This window comes from Salvelinus sp. IW2-2015, linkage group LG14 (assembly GCF_002910315.2).
Source record: "Salvelinus sp. IW2-2015 linkage group LG14, ASM291031v2, whole genome shotgun sequence".
NCBI lineage: Eukaryota > Metazoa > Chordata > Actinopteri > Salmoniformes > Salmonidae > Salvelinus > Salvelinus sp. IW2-2015.
The window spans coordinates 47,072,679-47,098,305 of record NC_036854.1 but is presented as its reverse complement, the minus strand read 5'-3'; the positions used below and the strand labels follow the sequence as shown (position 1 = coordinate 47,098,305).

Below are 25,627 nucleotides of genomic sequence, written 5' to 3'. Positions count from 1 at the left end.
GCGGATGCAACACAAGCAGTCAACTGGCTCTGCTGTTGTCGTTTAGACCGCAGAAGTCAGAGAGAGCTTATAGCCCCAAGACCAAGGAAACTTCATCTATTGATCAAGAGTGACTGTGCAAGTCCAAGCCCTCCACAAAACTGTGAAAGACAGCCGGTAAGCGCCATATTGGCCATGCTTGACTATACTGACTTAAGCAGTGCACTGCAATGATACTCTGGAAAAACACAGACTCTTAACTCTTAACTTTGATAGGACTTTTGCAGTGGTATTTATAACTTCAAATGTTGTTTGTGGGTATAAAGGAAAAGTAAGAAGAGCCAAATTCATTGTTGACAAAGAACTTGTTTGAAATGGTTAAAAGTAATTTAAACTTTGTAGAAATCTTAGTAAACCAAGTTCTTATTCAGTAACAAATGTATAGTCTAAAATCTTTGGCTAAAAAATGTAAGATTTGTCTGCTTAAAACTACTGATTAGAAAATAAATGTAATTTTTTACTACTAAAAATATTTTGAATGTATTTGGCTAAAATGCAAATTTAGAGAAAATATACAGATTCTGCTCATTTGATTAGGAATGGTGGGTTTCTATTTTGGAAACATTTGCTTAAAAGTGGAAACCTTGTGTTTTATGGTGGCAGAAATGTGTTTTATCTTGGGTGAATGTGGATAAGTTTGTGTATTTGATTGGGCTGTCAACTCAATATAACTATTATGTCATCTCTTTTTTGAGGTTTTTCACCTGTTTACTGCCAACCAAAGAATGGTAAATAAAAGACAAAACAACTGATTCCATGGCTGTTTATTGAGTGAAATCCAGTTAAAATCTTCATGTGGAGGGACTGTCCTTTTCAAGTGGGGAATTGCACAAGAAAGAGTTCAAAACTTGACAGTGAAAAACCGTGGCTCAAGACTGAAAAGGACCAGAAAAGTGACCACACGTGTCCAGAGAGACAAGTAAAGACTGTTCCCGCCTGCTGCTGTGATTGAAATGGCTGATTCATTACTGGTGGAGCAGCTAAAAGATCGCGCAAGGACATCAGCGAAGCGTCAGTTTCCCGTCTGGCCAATAATGTGCTACGAATGCATACAATGATGTCAGAAGAGGAGCTCAGGACAATTTTAGGAAGCTCACTGCAGAAGCTGGCAGAGTCCTGGAAGCCAACGATGATGTAGAGGGGGCAATGTATTTGAAGAAAACTCTGATCAGAGGGAGTTGACGAGCAGCAGAAGTCTGACTTGGTCAAAACAGCCAATGAGTGTGAGAAAAAAACTGCATGAGCTAAAGACCTCATACAAAAAGACTTGTGGGCCAATTCGGGAATATAAACTGACACAAGCAATTACAAACAGCAGAAGTCGCAAGCAGAAAACGTGGGAGCTGTGGACCCAAGTAAAAACCCAGATGCATATCTACTTCATGATCGGACAACTGGAGAAACTTGTGAAGGCTGCGAAGGGAGCATAAACATTGGAAAGTGCTGGGCCCCCCCAGCAGAAGCAACAACAGTTCCAGAGTCGTATCAAGACCTTGAAACTATCCTGCCAAATCTCACAATAAGACAAGCAGACTTTACAGGGGCACACGTTAGAGGAGAAACCAGCAGATTGAGAACTACTTCAAACAGTTCTGTGCCAACACCAGCAATTAAATTAAAGCCTGCTGAACTCCAAAGTTTTCTGGCATCCGCCGAAGAGTTTCACCGGTGGAAAAAAGACTGGGAAGCGCTCCAGATGCAGGGAGAAACTACTGGAATCCAAGAGAGGTTAAAAGGTTCCAACTTCTCGACATGTGGATGAGAAGACCATACGAGACCTTCACTTACAACTTACACAACTGCTGAGGAGGTTTTCCGGGTCTTGGAGAAACCGCTTTGAAATAAGACAACTATAGCCCTTGAGATAGTAGAAGAGCTCCGAAAGACTCACAAGCAGTTAAAGGTAAACCAGCCCAGGAGGATTGTTGAGCTCATCCAATCTGTGTAGAAAAAGCCCTGGTCGATCTGAACGAGCTTTGGCAAGACCGTTATATAAAGAACCCTCTTATGAACCAAAGACAATAGAGAAGTAAACTTCCTGATGGCCTGAAAAGGAATGGCTTCTTCATGGTAGCTGGCAAGGTGATGAAGCTGAAGAAGACAAGCGATTTGACTACCTCCACAAGTTCTTCAGTCAAGAAGCCATCTATGAAGAGCTGGCCAACTGAGAGAGGAGGAACCAAAACCGAAATCTGAACCTCGGCAAGCTCGAACCAGAACCTCCACCCAACTAAGCGACCAAGGCTCAAGGATGTGTGGTCTTGCGGAGACTGCAAGCATAAGAAAAGGCTATATTTCTGCCAAAAGTTTCGCACGCTACAGCTGTCAGAGAAAAGCAGATGCTGTCAGGAAGCTGGGGAGCAAGCTGCGAAAAAGATGCATGGAGAATTGTCACAAGGAACGGTGACTATTGTAAATCAGAGTTTCTGTGCAGGAGCCGAGACTGATAGAACAGCGTGCTGCAGAACACGCACTATTACCAATCTGCCCGAGAGCTGGTACAGTCCAAAGGGAATGTCGTCCAGAGGTCAATAACAGCAAAGTGGGAGGTGAGACAAGAGGGCGTTATACCAAGCCACAAGAAGAGTTCATTAAAATCGTCTCCACCTGAACTTGCAGAGAAGTGTTGCAATGCCTTTTGCAACACTATAGCCAGAACCTCTCTTGTGTCCAACCACCCAGTCTTCTAGCAGAGAATGGAAATAATGGAGTGGCCAGTCATCATGATGCTCTTAGAGGTCACGGCCAAGCAGGACAAAAAAGGTGACTTTGATCGACCTGGCATCGATACAAACTATATAACTCATGATGCAGCTGATCGTTTGAACCTTAGAAGTGAAGCCATAACCCTTGTTGTCCATGGTGTGGGAGAATTGAAAGTTCAAGTCACCACAAAACAGTACCTCCTAAAGATCCGGGTCCGCACAGAGCAAGGCAATGTCAGAATCCCACCAACTCCTCTGCTATGGTTTGGACAGCATTGCAGAAGATTCAACAAACATGTGACAGCCAAAAGACTCCAAGAATTCTTTCCAGATGTCCCCCAAAATGAACTTGTTAGACCAAGACAGATACAGCTTTTGATAAGCCATAAGAAGGGCGACTGGTCCATCAGAAAATACCACCTTGGGGACCTTCGTATACTATGGATGGGCCATTGGGAAAGACAATTGCAGCGGACACACCCTAGTCTGTTTGAAGAGGCAACAGTTACAGCACACCAGTCCAGAGCGCACTTCGCCAGATCCATGAGGACAGCAGCATTTGATGTATGAAAGAACATATCTGCGCCAAAACCTACCATCAAGTCTTCTTATTCTGCTATTTCCACTCAGGATTTTATTGAGTGTGGAATGGGATAGCATTGGCGCCCCCTGCACCCCAAAATGTGGAGGATGTCGCTGGCGGCAGTTGTCAAACTTGGTGGCAAAGAAATGAACTCTGGCTGAAGAAAGGAGCTGGAAGTTTGTAAGGATGGCCTGACTTATGTTGGTGCTGATGACCACAGTGATAGTCCACACTGGCATGGCAAGGTATCCATGGCTCATTGACCCATCTACATTGCCAAACAACATAAAAGCAGTGGAGCAACCTTTCTCAGAACAGAGAGACAGCTCGCCAAAGAACCGCAGTGGAAAAAAGCCTATGGTGCTCAAGTCCACGAAATGATTGACCGCCGGGCTGCAAGAAAGCTGACCAAGAGGATCTAACCAACTGGAGATGGACCTGTCTGGTAATTAGTCATCTTATCGCACCCAACCCCCACTCTGTTACAACTCCGGTAAGACTTGTCTGGAACAGCAGTCAGAAGACAAAGGCCAAAGTCTCAATGACCTTCTGATGAAAGGCCTGACGTTCTCAATCCAATTCGAGCTGTCCTCCTCAAGTTCCGCCAAAGGCTCCTACGCCGCTCTAGGAGACGTCAGAAAAATGTACAATTCGTGTGGCTCGAGGAGAGGGAAGTCCATCTACACCGGTTCTTTGTGCGGGATTCAGAGGGCGATGAGGTGGAACAATACGCCATAACCATAGTGAATATCGGGGACAAGCCAGCAGGGTGCATAGCACAAACTGGCCATGAGGGAGACGGCTAACCTGCCTCAATTCAGCCACCTCACAGATGAATGCCAAGTATTACATGAGCACAGCTACGTCGATGACATCTTGACATCCCACAACTGCCGTGAAAAACTCGAAGTCATCACAAAGAATGTGGAGCTGATTCTAAAAGCAGGAGGGTTTGCACTGAAGCCTTGGGTCTTCCTCAGGCCAAAATAAAGGAGAAAAAGAGAAAAGGCATCACCAATATTTGTTGTCCTGCCAAATCAGGTTAAGGAGGAAGACAACAAGGCGCTCGGTCCGGCTACATTGTGGATGAAGACATGTTGCATGTCATGGTGAGGGTCAACTTCTCCAGGCGGAAGAAAAAGATGAGACTTGGGCAAGACTTACTGCTAGAAGAAGTACGAGCACAGACACCAGACCCGCTGACAAGACGTGAACTGCTGAGTCAAGTTGCTGGTTTGTACGACCCAGTTGGCGCTGACAACGCCATCAAAGCAAAGAGGGGCTATCTGGTCCGAAGGGCATTCCAAGAGGCAAAACCAAAGTGCAGCATGGTCAAGGACACATGGGACCTTCCCCTGTCCGGATGAGCTCCGCAAAGATGCAATTGGAATTTTTGAGGAGTACGTCCAGCTAAGCAAAGTAATGTCCCAAGAGCTCTTACTCCACCAAAGGCAACAACTGAACCAGTCGCTGTCACTTTTTCAGATGGCAGTGAAAGCTCCTATGGTGCTGTCCTCTACCTGCGGTGGAACGCAACAAACAATTAACAATTCGACTAGTGGAGTCAAAAGCAAAGCTGACACCACTAGACCAGAAGGGATGCGCAAAGCGGAACTTTGCGGTGCAGTCTTTGCAAGCCGCTGAAAAAGTACTTTGAACAGCATACCCAGATCCAGATAAAAAAGGTGGTACCATTTGTTAGACAGTCAGACTGTTCTTTGGAGCTATCCAGCGTGAAAGCTTATGGATTTCAGACTTTCTTCGCTAATAGAATTGGAGAGATCCAAGAGAGCACACGGCTACAGGGTGATGTGATGAACTACCAACACACTTCTGGACTGACACGCACAATTAGCTCATCTACGAGAGACTAGTGGACCGATACGACTTCACCGAGGAGCCAGAACTTGATGCATTCGGTGGCAGCAAGGCCAGGTTTCTATATCTTCAGAGAGCGAGTGGCCAATTATGTCGTCAAAAGATGTGTCTGTGAAGCTCGAGAGAGCATTAACAATATGCAAAAGAAGTCATTTGTGGCAGCAACTCACCAGAGCCCAAGCGAAAAGAAGTCTTCCAAGTCTTGTGGGACGATTTCCTGCTGGTGCAGCTGTCCTAAACTTGGATGTAGAGGCGCTTTAGTAGCCTAAAAGTGTCTAATCAAGACTGTTGCTTTTATCTGGAGGCCGCCAAAAGTTTAGATCTGTGCACCAAAGTCCATCGAGACCCCAATGTGGAGGCGATCCCACAAAAGGAGTTATCAACGCCACAGAACGTCAAGAGGCAATAGAGACATCTATTCTCGTCGCTCACGCAGGGGGTGACGTTCCCAAACTACCACTACGGAGCCGCTTGGTGTGTACAGAGAGCCAGAATCTGGGTTACTAGTCTGCGGTGGGAGAATCCATGGCTTCAGAGGGATGGCTTTCAATGCATGGGTCTCTACTTTATTGGCACGGGAGGCGCACGTATGAGGGTCATGAAGGTGTGGCTGCAACCCTTGCTGAAAGAAATGAGAGGAAGAGCCTGGTCATCCAAGAAGAAAAATTTCCCAAAAAGTAATGGATAACTGCCTTTTCTGCAAAAAGTCAAGAGCAAGAAGGTGCGAACAGGTAATGGCTGACTTACCTCTGAAAGAGCACACCTGCAGCTCCGTTCGAGTTCACTACAGTCGACCTCTTCGGACCGTACCTGGTCAAGATGACATCAAGAAACGGGTCTCAATGAAAGTGTGGGGTGTCGTCTTCAGCTGTATGTGCCAGCAGGCAATTCATGCCAGACCTGGTCAACACAATGTCGACAGAGAGCTTCTATGGACTTACCAACGCTTTACTGCAAATTAGAGGCCCCAAAAGTTCTGGTCCGACCCGGGGACAAACTCATCGGCGCCAAAACTGTCCTAAGAGAGCTGTACCAGTTCCTGGATGCTCAGAATAGAACTTTCATAGAAGAAGATGTCGGCTCAAAAAGGTACCAAATGGAGTGGACAATTCACCCTGTGCTGGCGATCACCTCACCGGAATGGTGGCTGCTGACACTCGAATCTCTAGTCGCTGCATTCTCTACGTCAGACATACGCCAACTCGACAGAGGCGTGCTCGCGTTCGGTTCTCGAGACACTAACCATGGGCTCACCACTACTATCACTCCACTATCACCGGAGCTGCTCTCACCAAACCAACTAATAAGCGCTAACTCTCGTGCTTGACTCAAACGCTAGTGGACCTTAATGTCAGGCACTCCGCATCCATCAACCCGACCCCAACTCTTAGACTCCGGCCAGGTCGATGCTATGCTCTCCATAGAGAGACAGTCGCTCGTCAGCGTATTGCTCGCTGCCACGCTCGCAGCACAATTACCCATCCTCTCCTGGGCCCGAGCCTCTCCAAGCGGGAGTCAGAAATACATACTTGACTTAGTGACGAACCTACCTCTCGTCGTACAAGACACCTACAGGAGAAAGATGCAGAACCCAGGTCAACAATCTGGAGTTTCTCTGGAGCCAGCTTGCCCCGCGCCCAATGGAACTTACTCTTCTAGAGAGAGGTATACATGGCAAACTTTCATATCGCCAACGTTTGTTGTCGGAGATAATATGTTAAGTTTCTTGGTTGTCTGTGACCTAAAATGCAATGAGGGGCCAATTCGACAGCTAAGGAAGGGGTTGCATGAAGTGTTAATCCAGATGCCTCATAGGCCAGCTCGCCTTTCGAGACATCTCGTAGAACGCTTCCACATGATGGTGTCCCACACAAGCGATCTCCCTGCCATATCCCATAGTACCACACAACACAACCCCGACACCCCTAAGACCAGCGGCCATCGCGCGCCGCACAATTCCTGAAAGAAGCCCTCAACGCCAAAAACAGCACATGATCACACTGGCGTACCAGACGAAAAAAACTTGTTCGACGCGCTGGTTAGTCTTGCTACCAGGTGAGGATCAATAACTCAGAGAGTGTATTGGCTAACTGAGACCGAAACCTGGCCCTAATGTAGGAGTAGGAATGGTGGGTTTCTATTTTGGGAAACATTTGCTTAAAAGTGGAAACCTTGTGTTTTATGGTGGCAGAAATGTGTTTATCTGGGGTGAATGTGGATAAGTTTGTGTATTTGATTGGGCTGTCAACTCAAATAGTATTTGTCATCTCTTTTTTGAGGTTTTTCACCTGTTTACTGCCAACCAAAGAATGGTAAATAAAAGACAAACAACTGATTCCATGGCTGTTTATTGAGTGAAATCCAGTTAAAATCTTCATGTGGAGGGACTGTCCTTTTCAAGTGGGGAATTGCACAAGAAAGAGTTCAAAACTTGACAACAACTTTGGAAGTATGCTTGGGGTCATTGTCCATTTGGAAGATCTATTTGCGACCAAACTTTAACTTCCTGACTGATGACTTGAGATGTTGCTTCAATTTATCCACATAATTGTCCTGCCACTCCCATGCTTCACGGTTGGGATGATGTTCTTCGGCTTGCAAGCGTCCCCCTTTTTCCTCCAAACGTAACGATGGTCATTATGGCCAAACAGTTCTATTTTGTTTCATCAGACCAGAGGACATTTCTCCAAAAAGTACAATCTTTGTCCCCATGTGCAGTTGAAAACCGCCGTCTGGCTTTTTTTATGGCGGTTTTGGAGCAGTGGCTTCTTCCTTGCCGAGCGGCCTTTCAGGTTATGTCGATATAGGACTCGTTTTCCTGTGGATGTAGATACTTTTGTACCTGTTTCATCCAGCATTTTCACAAGGTCCTTTGCTGTTGTTCTGGGATCGATTGCACTTTTCACACCAAAGTACGCTCATCTCTAGGAGACAGAACGCGTCTCCTTCTTGAGTGGTATGACAGCTGCGTGGTCCCATGGTGTTTATACTTGCGTACTATTGTTTGTACAGATGAACGTGGTACCTTCAGGCATTTGGAAATTGCTCCCAAGGATGAAACAGACTTGTGAAAGTCTACCATTTTTTTCTGAGGTCTTGGCTGATTTCTTTTGATTTTCCCTTGATGTCAAGCAAAGAGGCACTGAGTTTGAAGGTACATGAAATACATCCACAGGTACACCTCCAATTGACTCAAATGATGTCAATTAGCCTATCAGAAGCTTCTAAAGCCATGACGTCATTTTCTGGAATTTTCCAAGCTGTTTAAAAGCACAGTCAACTTAGTTTATGTAAACTTCTGACCCACTGGAATTGTGATACAGTGAAATAATCTGTCTGTAAACAATTGTTGGAAAAATTTATTGTGTCATGCACAAAGTAGATGTACTGACCGACTGGCCAAAACTATAGTTTGTTAACAAGAAGTTTGTGGAGTGGTTGAAAAACGATTTTTAATGACTCCAACCTAAGTGTATGTAAACTTCCAACTTCAGCTATACATATTAAAAGCAGCACTCTGCCTTCTTCCCCTCCTGTCTGTCAGATATTGAGCTGCCGTGGCTTTTGTCATCCATTTGAAGCATCAAAACTACAGAGACTGTTACAGTAAAATACAGAAATAGAAGTAAAAAACACTAAATAAATTGCATCGACAGAGTTCACGGGATCCAATCTCTTTTTCCAAAGAGGAAATTCGTTGAATATCAAACAATAGGCGATGTAAGGGCTGACGCAGCACATCACTCAAACCTAGATCTAAGCAGCATCGGTGAAATGCACAGTGAAGGCAGGGCTATACAACTCTCATCCGGCTCTTTTATCACATAGGATGTGGCAGCAGGAGAGGAGCAAGGCACAGAGGCGCGTGTGTGTGTGTGAAGCGCTGAGAGATGATGCAGCGGCATTCGTTTTTCCTAACAAAGCACAATCTTACTCGCTGAAGGACAGCCGGCAACTCTCTCCTGAAAAACATGCTAGTCCGTTCAAGTAGTGCTGAGGGGGAAAATACACACGTGTATTCAGTATAGAGTTACAATATATTGTGTGCATGTATACACCAATACACAGTCTCTGAATGTCTCTCTCTACCCGATCTATCTTTATCTTTCTTCTCTCTCTCTCTCATTCTCCCTCTCTCTACTTGTTATTTCTCTCACCCTCTGTCTATTCTCTCTCTTTCTCTCACTCCACACAAACAAACAGGGGAAGACATACACAGAGAGAGAGAGAGAATCATGCTGATGTCCAAGCCTGCCTTTGTGTAGGGGGGGGATGTCAGCTTACATGGCACATCTGGGATAAACCATATTAATGTGAAGCCTTGCACTAATCTGCAAATAGATTTTTTTGTTGCAATTTCTCTTTTGTTTAAGCAAACAAAACACCAGGGTCCATTCCAAAGCACACATGACACATTATTAAATCTAGCAGTGATGACGGAGCCATGGTATTGAAAGGCGGTGGTTGGCAGAGGTTCTGCCCTTCTTTTCTGTCATGTCGCTTCAGTCTGACATGGGAGTTAATGGTCATGTTGCACACACACACACACACACACACACACACAGTCTCCGTGGTAATGACGGGTAGTGCACTGTTCGCAACCTGGCTCACTCTCAGTAGGACTTTAGGTTGCATTCAGGTGCAAGATGAAACATCAGTAAGACAGGGAAGTGGCACCTTGTGTGTGCTGTTCCCTGTTGACTCTCTGGGAACATTGCCCCCTCAAGCCACCGATAGACTATAGAAGGTAATTATTATAGAACTCTGTATTTGCATTGTAATTGACCCTACCTCTCCTTTCTGTCTACAGAAGAAGAAGAAAGATGGGGGGGTGCCTGTTTACACTGACCTGTGTTGGGATCCACAGAGAAGTATGGCTGTCCCTGTAGGATGCTGTAGACCACCCTGGCACTGTTACCATACGTAGCGTCGTCAGCGTCTATAGCGGTCACCTGCATCACCACTGTGCCTGGGGAAGGAAGGAGGGAGGAGAAGAAGAAAGAGAGTGACTTGGTGAGCAAAGTTATTCACATGAAATGGAGTCAAGGGGTGTTGGGGAACGCTCTCAATATCACAAGACAATTTCCTGAATAAGGCCAATAAAGTGAACTGGACTGAACTGAAGTATATGTATGTCTGTGTCACAAATTTCACCATATTCCCTTTATAGTGCGTTACTTTTGACCATATGGCTCTGGTCAAAAGAAGTGCACTATATAAGGAATATGCCCTTACGGGAAGTTAATGTGATAACATGTAAAATCAACATGTGATAATATGAAACTACATATGAAATCATGATCTCATGTGTAATAAATGTGACAACATGGGGATGCGATTTTTCAACGTGATACCATGAATCTACAAGTGAAAACATTTTGAACGTTTAGGGTTGAATGGCAGCATTAGGGTTGAATGGCAGCAACCCGGTTACCGAGATTTACTGGGATTTAACCGCCCAAAACCACTCCCTTTTCCAGGGATAAATAACTGCGAGAAACCGGTAAATTATGATAAATTATGTGTATGAACAGCATGGTGTGAAATGGAACTGTTAAATGATATAACATATCTAAAAATGGCTTCTCTATGGCCTCTGCATGATGAATCATCAATGCTTAGGGTGGGGACAGACAGACAATCTCAGGATGGAGCGCAGTTCACAATGCATGTAGACCTACAGTATCATCTCATCATGGTAACTTTTTTTTCTTGTGACAGGTAGACCTACATTTGCTGCAGCATAGTCTATGCTACAGTAATAAAGACTGAATGTCCGTCTCATTCACCCATCTCCATCTGGTTTTCGGGGGGTCACCTTATTTTTTAATCGTAAAGATTTTGTTATTGCAGCTGCAGATTTTTAAAATCAGCCTATCACTCGGATATCGTTGCTTTAAATCAGTGCACGTGCGAGCACGCTCTCGCAGTCTTTCTCTCTCTCCATCAACTCCAATCAAATTGCATCCAAAATAGATCATCCTGTTGTAGATTGAAATACTGTATAGCCTGATATATAGATGTCCTAGCCTACCTCTTTCAGGTAATACATTCAATGCAGTATTAGCCTTATATTTAGATAATGAATGAGGGGTTATGTATAATAAGCTTCTAACTTATAGCTTCTGTTTCTTGCGCAATACGAATGGACCTGTGCTCCGCTGGCCTCTCTCCTTAAAAAAATGCTCCTTAGCTCTTGGAGTCTCATGCAGGAAAAGCTAGACTAGAATAGCTTGCTGGACATTTGTTTTTACATTTCTTATACCAATAGATTATTCGAAGAGGAACGCAGGCTCGTGTTTGCTGATTGTAAAATACAGCAGCCAATAGAACTCACGGGTAGTTTGAAAGAAGGGTGAATGCGCGATGCTATAGCAGTTATTTATTCAGACCCATAACCATTCAATCTTTGCCAAGAGAACTGAAAGCCTTCTGCATCTAATTCTAGTTCTATATTATTCAAGGATGTCATTACAATGATGATGATTAGGACAACAAACCGTATTTAATTTAACTGTTGAAAGCGAGGAAGGAATGAAGCAACAATAGAGAGAGAAAGAGGAGGTAGGCTAATAACATTAGGGGAAATATTATGAAATGTATATATGCGTCAGGCTACTAATTATACAAATAAGCTCTATTATATTTCTAGAAATCAAATTAGTTAGCCTGTACTTGTAACTTTGTAGGCCGCATGTGCTGCATCAGAATCGCATGTACTCTCCCTGCTTTATCATGGTTTGAACGATGTGTGTAATTCCAGTCCATATAATACAGTATATTACAGTAATACAGTTCACACTCAAAAAGATTTGCTAACTGGAGCTAGTTTAATTTATTTACCCAAGAAAGTATATACATTAGCTAGCTACATCTATGGACTTTTATGTTTTTATGTTGTGCGTAATGTGCAGTAGCCTATATCATATAGCCTATGTATTGGATAACGCCACAATCATTCGTTTTTTGGGGGGCTTGGGCTCATAAAATGTCTTTAATGTAGGGCTCATAAAATGTATGTAATGTATGGCTCATCAGGCTCAGGTAGCATCAGGCTTGAATGTTTTAAAATCAAATCCAGACATAGGTTTATTTATATGCTTTATGATGCTTTTGAATGACACTTCCGGTCTTGGCAGGAGAAAAGTGATTTATTCTCGGGATGGAACATATGTCAAATACTGTGAAAATACTCAACCCTATTCCACATGTGAGTTTAGGTTTTCATACAAGAAAGCTTTTCACGTGGAAATGCTAATTCCTGTAATGAGTGCGCTGAGAGTCGGGAAGCAAGTTCAGGGAGTTTGTTTTAAGAAATAAATGTAACATAATACAAAACACAAACAACACACAGACAGGAAACAGAAACAATGACGCCTGGGGAAGTGTCACGCCCTGACCTTAGTTATCTATGTTTTCTGTATTATTTTAGTCAGGTCAGGGTGTGACGAGGGTGGGTATGCTTGTTTGTCTTGTCTAGGGTTTTGTATGTCTAGGGGTGTTTGTTAGTCTAGGCATATTGTAGGTCTATGGTGGCCTGAATTGGTTCCCAATCAGAGACAGCTGTTTATCCTTGTCTCTGATTGGGGATCCTATTTAGGTTGCCACTTTCCATTTTGGTTTTGTGTAGTTGCCTGTTTCAGCACTCGTTGTATATAGCTTCACGTTCATTTTGTTAGTTTGTTTAGTGTTCTTTCTTTATTAAAAGAAGAATGTATTCATATCACACTGCGCCTTGGACTCATCAATACAACGAACGTGACAGGAAGGAACCAAGGGGAGTGCCATATATAGGGCAGGTAATCAAGGAGGTGATGGAGTCCAGGTGAGTGTCAAATTGCGCAAATGCGCGTAACGCTGGTGACAGGTGTGCGCCATAAACGAGCAGCCTGGTGACCTAGAGGCCGGAGAGGGAGCACACGTGATAATTCCAGATGTGAGGTGAAAACATGTTATTGTCCTCACGTGAAAAGGTGGTGTTAACATGTTAACTCTATATTGAATACACATGAACTATACACAACTGACCACACACGTGTCATTTTTGTTTTCACGTGAATATTTCAGCTCAACATGTGAAAGCAGTTATTTCACATGTGAAAATGCGATTTCAAATATTAATATCTGATTTTCACATATGAAACTGCAAATGTCTTGTTTTTTTTGTAAGGGAAGTAATGAAATGGTATCGGGATTTTAAGGTAACTGGTATGCTGTTCAGCTAAAATAGTGTAAAAATCTTTAATCAATGACAATATGATTACATTTGGCATGATCACTTAGGCAACGGCTATGATCCATCTTCCTTATCAAAGAGGCAGAGAATGATATTCCAAGGGAACAAAGGAGAGAAGTGTTAGTCAAATGGTACATTCCAACGATGCCTAGCGGGGCCCAGTGTTGCCTCATTAAATGCATAAGAAGAATGAATTTAGTTAATGGAAATTGACATAAATATAGAATTGTGCGATGGATTGGAATTGGGAATTGTAACCAACTGAAAGTTGTTCTAATTCAGTGGCAATGTGAGATCTGCAAGGATGAATATATTGGGCACGTTACATTACTGCCAAACTGCCAAACATCTGAAGTTTCTTTTCTCTTTAACCTCTTACTTTATAAATAAACTAATGTTCAAGCTTAGTTCCTTGATGATATCTCCTCTCTGAAGAGGGAATTGTCAGGATTTCACAAGACAAATAATGTACAGTGGATTGCACTATAAAGGCAGGTTCACTTTCAGGTTGTGGCATCACACCTGCCTTGTTACAACAGGCAACTGCTTTTCCTACTTAGATGTGGTGAACAGATTGACAGGGTTTGTCACCTGCCTGTGTTATGCCACCACTGTCACTCACAGCACCAGGAGAGAACAAAGTTCTTTAACTCTGTAAAGTTAAAAGTTCTAAGTCATCATTTCCATCAGTTGCATTATTTTGACGCGAGCGATGACGAAAGCTAATGCACTGATGAAAGTGTGGCTTATGCAGGTGTTAGAGGGTGTGTTAGTGTTGAGAGTATACGTCATATACACTGCTCAAAAAAATAAAGGGAACACTAAAATAACACATCCTAGATCTGAATGAATGAAATATTCTTATTAAATACTTTTTTCTTTACATAGTTGAATGTGCTGACAACAAAATCACACAAAAATGATCAATGTAAATCAAATTTATCAACCCATGGAGGTCTGGATTTGGAGTCACACTCAAAATTAAAGTGGAAAACCACATTACAGGCTGATCCAAACTTGATGTAATGTCCTTAAAACAAGTCAAAATGAGCTCAGTAGTGTGTGTGGCCTCCACATGCCTGTATGACCTCCCTACAACGCCTGGGCATGCTCCTGATGAGGTGGCGGATGTCTCCTGAGGGATCTCCTCCCAGACCTGGACTAAACATCCGCCAACTCCTGGACAGTCTGTGGTGCAACGTGGCGTTGGTGGATGGAGCGAGACATGATGTCCAAATGTGCTCAATTGGATTCAGGTCTGGGGAACGGGCGGGCCAGTCCATAGCATCAATGGCCTTCCTCTTGCAGAACTGCTGACACACTCCAGCCACCTGAGGTCTAGCATTGTCTTGCTATTAGGAGGAACCCAGGGCCAACCGCACCAGCATATGGTCTCACAAGGGGTCTGAGGATCTCATCTCGGTACCTAATGGCAGTCAGGCTACCTCTGGCGAGCACATGGAGGGCTGTGCGGCCCCCAAAGAAATGCCACCCCACACCATGACTGACCCACCGCCAAACCGGTCATGCTGGAGGATGTTGCAGGCAGCAAGACGTTCTCCACGCGTCTCCAGACTCGGTCACGTCTGTCACATGTGCTCATGTGCTCAGTGTGAATTTGCCAATCTTGGTTTCTCTGGCAAATGCCAAACGTCCTGCACGGTGTTGGCTGTAAGCACAACCCCCACCTTGGACGTCGGGCCCTCATACCACCCTCAGTGAGTCTGTTTCTGACCGTTGAGCACAGACAATGCACATTTGTGGCCTGCTGGAGGTCATTTTGCAGGGCTCTGGCAGTGCTCCACCTGCTCCTCCTTGCACAAAGGCGGAGGTAGCGGTCCTGCGGCTGGGTTGTTGCCCTCCTACGGCCTCCTCCACGTCTCCTGATGCCACTGGCCTGTTCTCCTGGTAGCGCCTGCTGCTCTGGTTGACACTACGCTGACAGACACAGCAACCTTCTTGCACAGCTCGCATTGATGTGCTATCCTGGATGAGCTGCACTACCTGAGCCACTTGTGTGGGCTGTAGACTCCGTCTCATGCTACCACTAGATGTGAAAGCACCGCCAGCATTCAAAAGTGACAAAACATCAGCAGGAGTCATAGGAACTGAGAAGTGGTCTGTGGTCACCACCTGCAGAACCACTCCTTTATTGGGGGTGTCTTGCTAATTGCCTAAAATTTCCACCTTTTGTCTATTCCATTTGCACAACAGCATGTGAAATTTATTGTCAATCAGTGTTGCTTCCTAAGTGGACAGTTTGATTTCACAGAAGTGTGATTGAAATGGAGTTACATTGTGTTGTTTAAGTGTTCCCTTTATTTTTTTGAGCAGTGTATCTTCAGCCATCTACCCACTGAACTGGATAGATTATATAGATTTGGAGTCACACTCAAAATTAAAGTGGAAAACRYCACTACAGGCTGATCCAACTTTGATTTCACAGAAGTGTGATTGACTTGGAGTTACATTGTGTTGTTTAAGTGTTCCCTTTATTTTTTTGAGCAGTGTATCTTCAGCCATCTACCCACTGAACTGGATAGATTATGTAGATTCCAACCATTGGCATACACATGACAGAAATATAGACAGTTTCATCCAGTGTTTAATGTGTTGTAATTGAACACTGAACAGTGTATTCAAAAGATTAGCTTAAGTATCTGATATAATCAGCATTGTTGGACCGCTTTACCTTGTTTGTTTTGCTGTAATAAACCAGTGCATGGCCTGTAATCATTCTCATTTAATGACTCAATATCTACGTCTCAAATGGCACCATAATCCCTATGTGGTGCACTACTTTTGACCAAGGCCCAGAGCCATATGGGACCTGGTTAAAGGGGTGCATTATGGACGTAGGGAATGAAATGCCATTTGGGACACATTCAATCTCTCCTCTCATTATTATGATTGATAAAGCCCTCATTGATCCAATAAGATAGGCCTTTGCTTGTAACAACTCTATCGTGTCTCACACATCATAAGCCTTCTAATGCTGCTATTCATTGCAGATACAAGACTGGAATATATTATTACCACTGACTGCATGGAATCCCCCTCTTTCATAACGATTTCCAGGCTATCGGTTTAACTGCGCTGTTTAATAACGTTCGGTCAAGCTGTGAGTTACAGTTACACCCAAGGCAAAAGTTGTTGAAATTATTATTTAGATGGATTTAGGGATGTACTCTGTAGCCTATGTAAAGGTACTCTGTAGCCTATGTCCAGTGGTGATATCTCTGGTACATGTGTGAAGTAGGGGCTAATACAGATGTTGCATCTTAATTTGATCACTCTTTTGTAGCTTAGAATTTTCCTGCAAAGCAAGAAATGCAAACTTGTGGTGTATTTCAGCTTAAAAAGGCTTTCCAAGTTAGTAATTTCCACGTTGAAATTTTCAGACATATCTTCCCGAACGAAAAGTGCATCAACACGTACAAAAATGTCCATTCATTATAATCCCTATAGTAATTCACATTTCCTGTTGCCACAAGATTATTTTCCTGCTATAGCAAACTGGCAAATAATCAAATAGCGGGGACATCTCAGGTACATGTGTGATGTAGGATCTCATACGTACCCAGTGGGGAGATCTTTACATGTGTGAAGTAGGGGTTAGGGTGTAGGTGTTCATACGTACCCAGTGGGGAGATCTTTACATGTGTGAAGTGGGGTTAGGGTGTGGTGTTCATACGTACCCAGTGGGAGATCATTACATGTGTGAAGTAGGGGTTAGGGTGTAGGTGTTCATACGTACCCAGTGGGGAGATCATTACATGTGTGAAGTAGGGGTTAGGGTGTAGGTGTTCATACGTACCCAGTGGGAGATCTTTACATGTGTGAAGTAGGGGTTAGGGTGTAGGTGTTCATACGTACCCAGTGGGAGATCATTACATGTGTGAAGTAGGGGTTAGGGTGTAGGTGTTCATACGTACCCAGTGGGAGATCTTTACATGTGTGAAGTAGGGGTTAGGGTGTAGGTGTTCATACGTACCCAGTGGGGAGATCATTACATGTGTGAAGTAGGGGTTAGGGTGTAGGTGTTCATACGTACCCAGTGGGGAGATCATTACATGTGTGAAGTAGGGGTTAGGGTGTAGGTGTTCATACGTACCATGGGGAGATCATTACATGTGTGAAGTAGGGTTAGGGTGTAGGTGTTCATACGTACCCAGTGGGGAGATCTTTACATGTGTGAAGTAGGGGTTAGGGTGTAGGTGTTCATACGTACCCAGTGGGGAGATCATTACATGTGTGAAGTAGGGGTTAGGGTGTAGGTGTTCATACGTACCCAGTGGGGAGATCATTACATGTGTGAAGTAGGGGTTAGGGTGTAGGTGTTCATACGTACCCAGTGGGGAGATCTTTACATGTGTGAAGTAGGGGTTAGGGTGTAGGTGTTCATACGTACCCAGTGGGGAGATCTTTACATGTGTGAAGTAGGGGTTAGGGTGTAGGTGTTCATACGTACCCAGTGGGGACATCTCAGGTACGTGTATGAAGTAGGGATCCTTGGTAAACTTGGGTTCATTGTCGTTGATGTCATGGATCTTGATAAGAAACTCTGACTCTCCCTCTAGAGAGGTGTTAGTGATTCTGTTGACGGCCTTGGCCCGGAGCGTGTAGTAGGCCTTCTCCTCCCGGTCTAGCCTCTTAGTGGCGTGGATATCTCCTGAGTTCTCATCAATGATGAACAGAGTACCTGCTCCGTCGCCAGTCAGGACGTACCGTATGCTACCGTCACCCCGGTCCCCGTCTGAGTGGAGCTGTGGAGCGATGAGAAGCATAGCGGAGGAAGTCAGTACTCAGTAGCACTAGATCACAATAAAAAATATTTGTAATTAAATGGTTGCTAAAATTCTATCACCTCGCCAAATGTCAGTTTATGTGACAAAACAAGCAATTACTGTAAAACATTGTACAATCTAAACCTCTAAACCTGTGCAAAACCGAAAGGACAAAAAAGCAAAAGTGATATGTGTTCATACAACCTGCCATTTACTAACTCGGAGAAGATCAGATTTCTTTATTAACATGCTGTAGAAACATGACATGACCGTTCCACTTCTGACTGGGTCTTCTCTCCTCCTCCCCTCTTCATCCCTCCTCTGCTCCCCCTCTCCTCTTCAATCCTCTCTTCTCTTCTCCACTCCTCTCCTCTTCAAACCTCTCCTCTCCTCTCCTCACCTTCTCCTCTCCACACCGTCTCCTCTCCTCTCTACTATTTGCTCTCTCTCCTGATGCGGCCTGTTTCTTTATGCATGAACAACAGCTTAGCTTGCGCTGACATTTTAATTCAGCCACCAAATCCCCTCAACATATTTATCTCTGGGAACTCATCAAAAGCTTGTCTGCGTCCTGAAAGGCACCCTATATAGTGCATTACTTAGGAAATGCAATATATATAGGGAATAGGGTGCCATTTGGGACACACCCCTTGTCTTTCCTCTTTTTCCTCATGCTGTCTTCCCTCCTTTTTATTTATTTTAACCACCAAGGACATGGTGATAATTGCAGATGGAAGTAAAGGGCAGAGGCAGACACGTTTGCATGCACACAAGAACACAGTGCGCATACAGTATATGCAAATAAACATACAAATGACCAAATGCATCTTTCCACATATGCAGACATACGGTATCTGTCTGTGTGTGTGATGCGTACAGTATGTGTGTCAGCTGAGGAGCTATCGGAGTGGTGGGTGTGACCTCTGAGTGTGTGTGTGTGACCATATGTGGGGTGTGACTTGCTAGCTTCTGGTTCTGGACAGACGGAGTATATTAGATTGTGGAGTCAGTCACATGGAAGAGCACCGCAACAGAATGGCACCCTATTCCCTAAATACAGTAGGAAAAAGGGAGCCATTTGGGATAAAGACAGTATGCAACCTCCTCTCTCTCTTCCTATCTTTCCTTCTCTCTCGTTATGACATATGAATGGCTTTTTATTCCAGGTGCTGGAAGGCTTAATATTACTAATTCATTGTGTTCTGCGTGAAAACAAAGCTGTGGAAGCAAAATGGCTGCCTTTTTAACATTAGTATCTTTAAGATTGCTGCATTTGCTTGTTGTAAACACTGAAAGATACACTAAGTGAAAGGCTATGATAACCACGTTGGGAATAAGCTAGCTACTGACTGTTTATGTGTGTGGTTCTGCTGTGCTGAACCATCTGAAAAGTCAGAAAGTCAGTTGAGTGAAAATAAAGTTCTTCAACATCATTATCTTCCAAACTGCTTTAGCTCGCAATGCCTCATTACAGCCCTGCGTGCGTTTTTCTCTGTCTGCCACTGTTTGTGACCCCTCCGTTTCCCTCTTTCAGTCACCCACTCCACCACCCCTCGCTATGATGGAAGTTCATTTACGTCCCAATCTGGGTGCCTCCTACTCAAATTAGGAGAAAAACCTCTCCCAGAAATCAATCCAACAGCCAGACGTGCATTCACAATGGCCCCTGATCAATTTCTATTGAAAATGTAATTAAAGCGTCACCGGGGGAAGAGCGCAGCCACATGTGCAATGAGCATGGCCACCAGGCGTCCTCCACAAGTAGATGCGGGGCCCTTCATCCTCCGTCCTCCTTGATATCACTTCATAATGAAATAGAGAGCAAAGGAGGGGCACTATGTTCAAAAGTAGTGCACTAGGGAATAGGGTGCCATTTGGGATGCACACGGGGACTATGCTTCAGTGTTACGGCCACTAGCTCTATAGGAGACATTTGGTATTTTGTGGAGCGCATTTCTGTTCTGTAGGGCATCCCATAGTCAAAAAATAAATAATTGGTTACGAGACAATAGTTTGGAAAGGCAACATCAACCAAATCTGCAAGATAAACTGTTGAACATTTGAGCGTGTGTGTGTGTGGGGGGGGGGGGGGGGGCAGAGGTCTTTGTTTGGGAGGGGTTGGATGAGTGAGTGAGTGATAAAAATTTAGACTTCCTACTACAGGCCATTGTTATGGGTAACAATCCTTCGTAGACGTGCTTATATTATTACACATATTATTTGTCAACAGTGGGAATATTCTTTTGTTCTTTAAAAAAAAGAAATAACTAAATGCAGTAAAACCGAGGCGAAGGCATTCGAAATGATGCTGCCTGCGGATCTGGTTCTGTACTGTAGGTGGCATCGTGCTCTTTTTAAAGGATGGGCCCCTATCTCGAGTGGCGCGGCAGTCTAAGGCACTGCATCTCAGTCTGTGCAGGCCAGTCAATTTCTTCCACACCGACCTAAACAAACCATTTCTGTATGGACCTCACTTTGTGCACGGGGGCATTGTAATGCTGAAACAGGAAAGGGCCTTCCCCAAGCTGTTGCCACAATGTAGGAAGCACAGAATCGTCTAGAATGTAATTGTATGCTGTAGCGTTAAGATTTCCCTTCACTGGAACTAAGGATCCTAGCCCGAACTATGAAAAACAGACCCAAACCATTATTCCTCCTCCGCCAAACTTTACAGTCGGCACTATGCATTGGGGCAGGTAGCGTTCTCCTGGCATCCGCCAAACACAGATTTGTCTGCCGGACTGCCAGATGGTGAAGCATGATTAATCACTCCACAGCAGTGGTTCGCAAACATTTTATAGTCCCCTACCCGTTCAAACATTCAACCTCCAGCTGTGTACCCCCTCTAGCACCAGGGTCAGCGCACTCTCAAATGTTGTAGTTTTGCCATCATTGTAAGCCTGCCACACACACACTATACCATACATTTATTAAACATAAGAATGAGTGAGTTTGTCACAACCCGGCTCGTGGGAAGTGACAAAGAGCTCTTATAGGACCAAGGCACAAATAATAATCAATCATTTTATTTAACCATCTTACATATAAAACCTTAAATGTGTTCATTGAATTCATTCATTGATTCATTTTCACAGAACCACTTGTTGCAATTTCGAGGAGGCTCTCTTGTTCAGATATCGGTAAGTGGTCTGGAGGCAGGGCATGAAAGGGATAACGAATCCAGTCGTTTGTGTCATCTGTTTCGGGAAAGTACCTGTGTAATTGCGCACCCAGCTCACTTAGGTGCTTCGCTATATCACATTTGACATTGTCCATAAGCTTGAGTTTATTTGCACACAAAAAAATCATACAATGATGGAAAGACCTGTGTGTTGTCCTTGTTAACGCAGACAGAGAAGAGCGCCAACTTCTTAATCATAGCCTCAATTTTGTCCCGCACATTGAATATACTCGCGGAGAGTCCCTGTTATCCTAGATTCAGATCATTCAGGCGAGAAAAAACATCTCCCAGATAGGCCAGTCGTGTGAGAAACTCGTCATCATGCAAGCGGTCAGACAAGTGAAAATTATGGACCGTAAAGAAAACTTTAAGCACGTCTCTCAATTTTTTTTTTTGTTGTCAATATTTTGCCCCCTGATAACCAGCGCACTTCTGTGTTGTAAAAACGTTACATGGTCGCTGTCCATTACATTGCATAGTGCAGAAAATACACGAGAGTTCAGGGGCCTTTCTTTAACAAAGTTAACCATTTTCACTGTAGTGTCCAACATATTTCAAGCTGTCAGGCATTCCCTTGGCAGCAAGAGCCTCTCGGTGGATGCTGCAGTGTACCCCAGTGGCGTCGGGACCAACTGCTTGCACGCACGTTACCACTCCACTATGTCTCCCTGTAATGGCTTTTGCGCCATCATTACAGATACCAACACATCTTGACCACCAAAGTCCATTTGATGTCACAAAGCTGTATAGTACTTTCAAAATATCCTCTCCTGTTGTCCTGGTTTCCAGTGGTTTGCAGAAGAGGATGTCTTCCTTAATTGACCCCCCATAAACGTAACGGACATATACCAGGAGCTGTGCCAGGCCCGCCACGTCTGTTGACTTATCCAGCTGTAACCAATAGAATTCACTGGCTTGTATGCGAAGCAATAATTGTTTCAAAACATCTCCTGCCATGTTACTGATGCATTGTGAAACAGTGTTGTTTGATGAAGGCATTGTCTGTATAGTTTTTTTGGGCCTTTCCCCCCAGCATTGTCCCAGCCATATCCGCGGCAGTAGGAAGAATTAAGTCTCCCACAACAGTATGGGGCTTGCCTGTCCTAGCCACTCGGGAGCTCACCATAAGACGCTTCTAGACCCTTCTTATTAATGCTATCTGTTGCTTTTATACATGTCTTACTACTCGAAAGTCATCTTAATTCTCGCTCAAACTCCTGTGGCTTATTTTTCAAATTGGCATGTTTTGTTTCTAAATGTCTGCGCAACAGTGAAGTTTTCATTGAGTTGTGAGATAGTACTTTTGCACATATAACACACTGTGGCTGAGGAAAGGCACTACTCCCAATATAAGTGAATCCCAAATCAATGTAGTTCTCATCATATTTGCGCCTCTTCAATGGTCCAATGTCCCTGTCTGTTCGGTGCTTTCCCGGGTAAGGGGGCAGTAGCTCTTCGGCTGCATCAGATTCACAACTGTCAGTGTCCATGCTCGATGGGCTAACAACAAATGTAGAATTACTGATGCTAGCATTGGATGTGCTCGTGGAAGCAGAACAACTTGTGTCGTCGACAGGTGCAGGTGCAGTACTACCAGTAGAGCTGGTATGTGTCTCTATGGACGCAGGCCTTACTACTTTTAACCATTTATACATTTTCGAGCAAACGGAATGAGCAGCAGCTACATTTGGCTACATACGACAGTTAGTGGAATTCCCGCAAGAGAGTAACGGTTAATGTGATCGGATGTTAATTATTTGACTAGGCTACCTGTATTTGACATCGTGTTATTATTTCGCTTAACACTAAATGGTTTAATTACATTTTAGGCAGTGAAACGAGGCTACTCAAGCGAGAAAAAAACCTCACAAATGCATAACCCCGTTGGAAAATATAAATGGACTGTTTGAAAATGTGATTAAAAAAAATGTGAATCACATGTTTATTTGGCGTACCCCCGATGGTATTGCACGTACCCCCAGAGTCCACCGGTGGAAAGCTTTACACCACTCCAGACAACTCTTGGCATTGCGCTTGGTGATCTTAGGTTTGTGTGCCGCTGCTCGGCCATGGAAACCCATTTCATGAAGCTCCCGACTAACACTTCTTGTGCTGCCGTTGCTTCCAGAGGCAGTTTGGAACTCTGTAGTGAGTGTTGCAACTGAGGACAGACGATTTTTACGCACTACACGCTTCAGCATTTGGCGGTCCCGTTCTGTGAGCTTGTGTGGCCTACCATTTCGTGGCTGAGCCGTTGTTGCTCCTAGACGTTTCCACTTCATAATAACAGCACTTACAGTTGACCGGGCAGCTCTAGCAGTGCAGAAATTTGACGAACTGGCTAAAACAAGCAATAGAAAACTGGTTGACATTTCTATTTAATCTACCAGAAAAGACAGAACAAATACCATAACAAATATTATGGTTAAACTCAAATATACTAATTGATCAAAATAATTTTTTGGGGGAGAAATAAAATCTAAAACGATATAATTTTGGTAAATTTTATCATAAATAGGACTGGTGGAGTTGTCACACATGCAGTTAACAAGAATATTTGGAAATGTCTGCTCTATCCAAAATTACAACCAATTTATTGCAATGTTACAGCAAAAATGGAGGAGGCAAGTGGAAAGGGGAGAAGGTAACCACTGCGCCGTCTCCTGGGTGGCGCAGTGGTCTAGGGCACTGCATCGCAGTGCTAGCTGCGCCACCAGAATCTCTGGGTTCGCGCCCAGGCTGGGCTGGGTTCGCGCCCAGGCTCTGTCGCAGCCGGCCGCAACCGGGAGATCCGTGGGGCGACGCACAATTGGCATAGCGTTGTCCGGGTTAGGGAGGGTTTGGCCGGTAGGGATATCCTTGTCTCAGTATGTAAAAATGTAATAAAATGTATGCACTCTACTGTAAGTCGCTCTGGATAAGAGTGTCTGCTCTTGGCCGGTAGGGATATCCTTGTCTCAGTATGTAATAAAATGTATGCACTCTACTGTAAGTCGCTCTGGATAAGAGCGTCTGCTAAATGACTAAAATGTAAATGTAAATGTAAAGAACTTATCTGTCGGACCTGCATTAAATACCAAAATTGGCTAAAGAAAAAATTGTGATAAATAAAGTATAACAGTTTCATTTAAGGACCAAAAAATTGACAGCTGTGCCGTACAGGTTGCAAAATAGTTGGGAGGAGATTTTCGATGTACCGATTCTATGGCACACGGTTTATGAAACATTTATACAAAACGATGCCAGATTCAAAACTTTGAGTTTTACCATTTAAAATATAATACTAAATTCTTGCAACCAATAGAATGTTATAAATATGGGGGATACAACCATCCCAGTTCTGTTGATTTTTTTGCAAAGAGACAGAATCATTAGATCATTTGTTTTGTTACTGCTTGTTTTTGGACACATGTTCAATAACGGCAGAAAAATTGCAACATTTACTTGGAGCTAACTCTGCAAATAGCACTGCTGGGTGATTTGAAAAGTCATAGTCAATCAAATCAATAATATAATAATACTCTTATATTTCATTTACAAGCTATGAAACTATGAGAGTAGAAAGGTTCAGAACATTTGTAAAAAATACCAGCACAGTAGAAACATATATGGTAGTTACAAATTAAAACTGGATGGTCTTCAGTGAGGTTAGCTGAAGGCTGGGACTAAAAACAAACCAAAATAACTAACGTAAAATATACTGTCCATGAAATGAATGTAGTATGTATAAGCTGGAAGTGGAAGCCTAAGTATTGTTGTCCATTAGCTTACTCCAATTAAGGGAGGGGTGGCAGGGTTTGGGAAAAATAATAAAGAAGGAAAATATATTTAAAGATATACAGTACCAGTCAAAAGTTCGGACACACCTACTCATTCAAGGGTTTTTCTTTATTTCTCCAATTTTCTACATTGTAGAATCCAGAATGCCGCAGCCCGTCTGGTGTTCAACTTTCCCAAGTTCTCTCACGTCACCCCGCTCTTCCGCTCTCTCCACTGGCTTCCAGTTGAAGCTCGCATCCGCTACAAGACTATGGTGCTTGCCTACGGAGCTGTGAGGGGAACGGCACCTCCGTACCTTCAGGCTCTGATCAGGCCCTACACCCAAACAAGGGCACTGCGTTCATCCACCTCTGGCCTGCTCGCCTCCCTACCTCTGAGGAAGTACAGTTCCCGCTCAGCCCAGTCAAAACTGTTCGCTGCTCTGGCACCCCAATGGTG

The 25,627-nt window shown here is 43.9% G+C and overlaps 1 protein-coding gene across 1 annotated transcript in view; it reads right to left on the bottom strand.

Annotated features, from left to right (window-relative positions):
• Positions 1-25,627, bottom strand: part of LOC111973125 (cadherin-6-like) — a 102,860-nt gene that overhangs the window by 16,535 nt on the left and 60,698 nt on the right. The window contains exons 3-4 of the mRNA XM_024000368.1: positions 17,913-18,207; positions 10,055-10,174 (exon numbers count right to left, since the gene is read on the bottom strand). Coding sequence (XP_023856136.1) covers positions 10,055-10,174; positions 17,913-18,207 — 415 coding nt within the window. The remainder of the gene's footprint in view (positions 1-10,054; positions 10,175-17,912; positions 18,208-25,627) is intronic.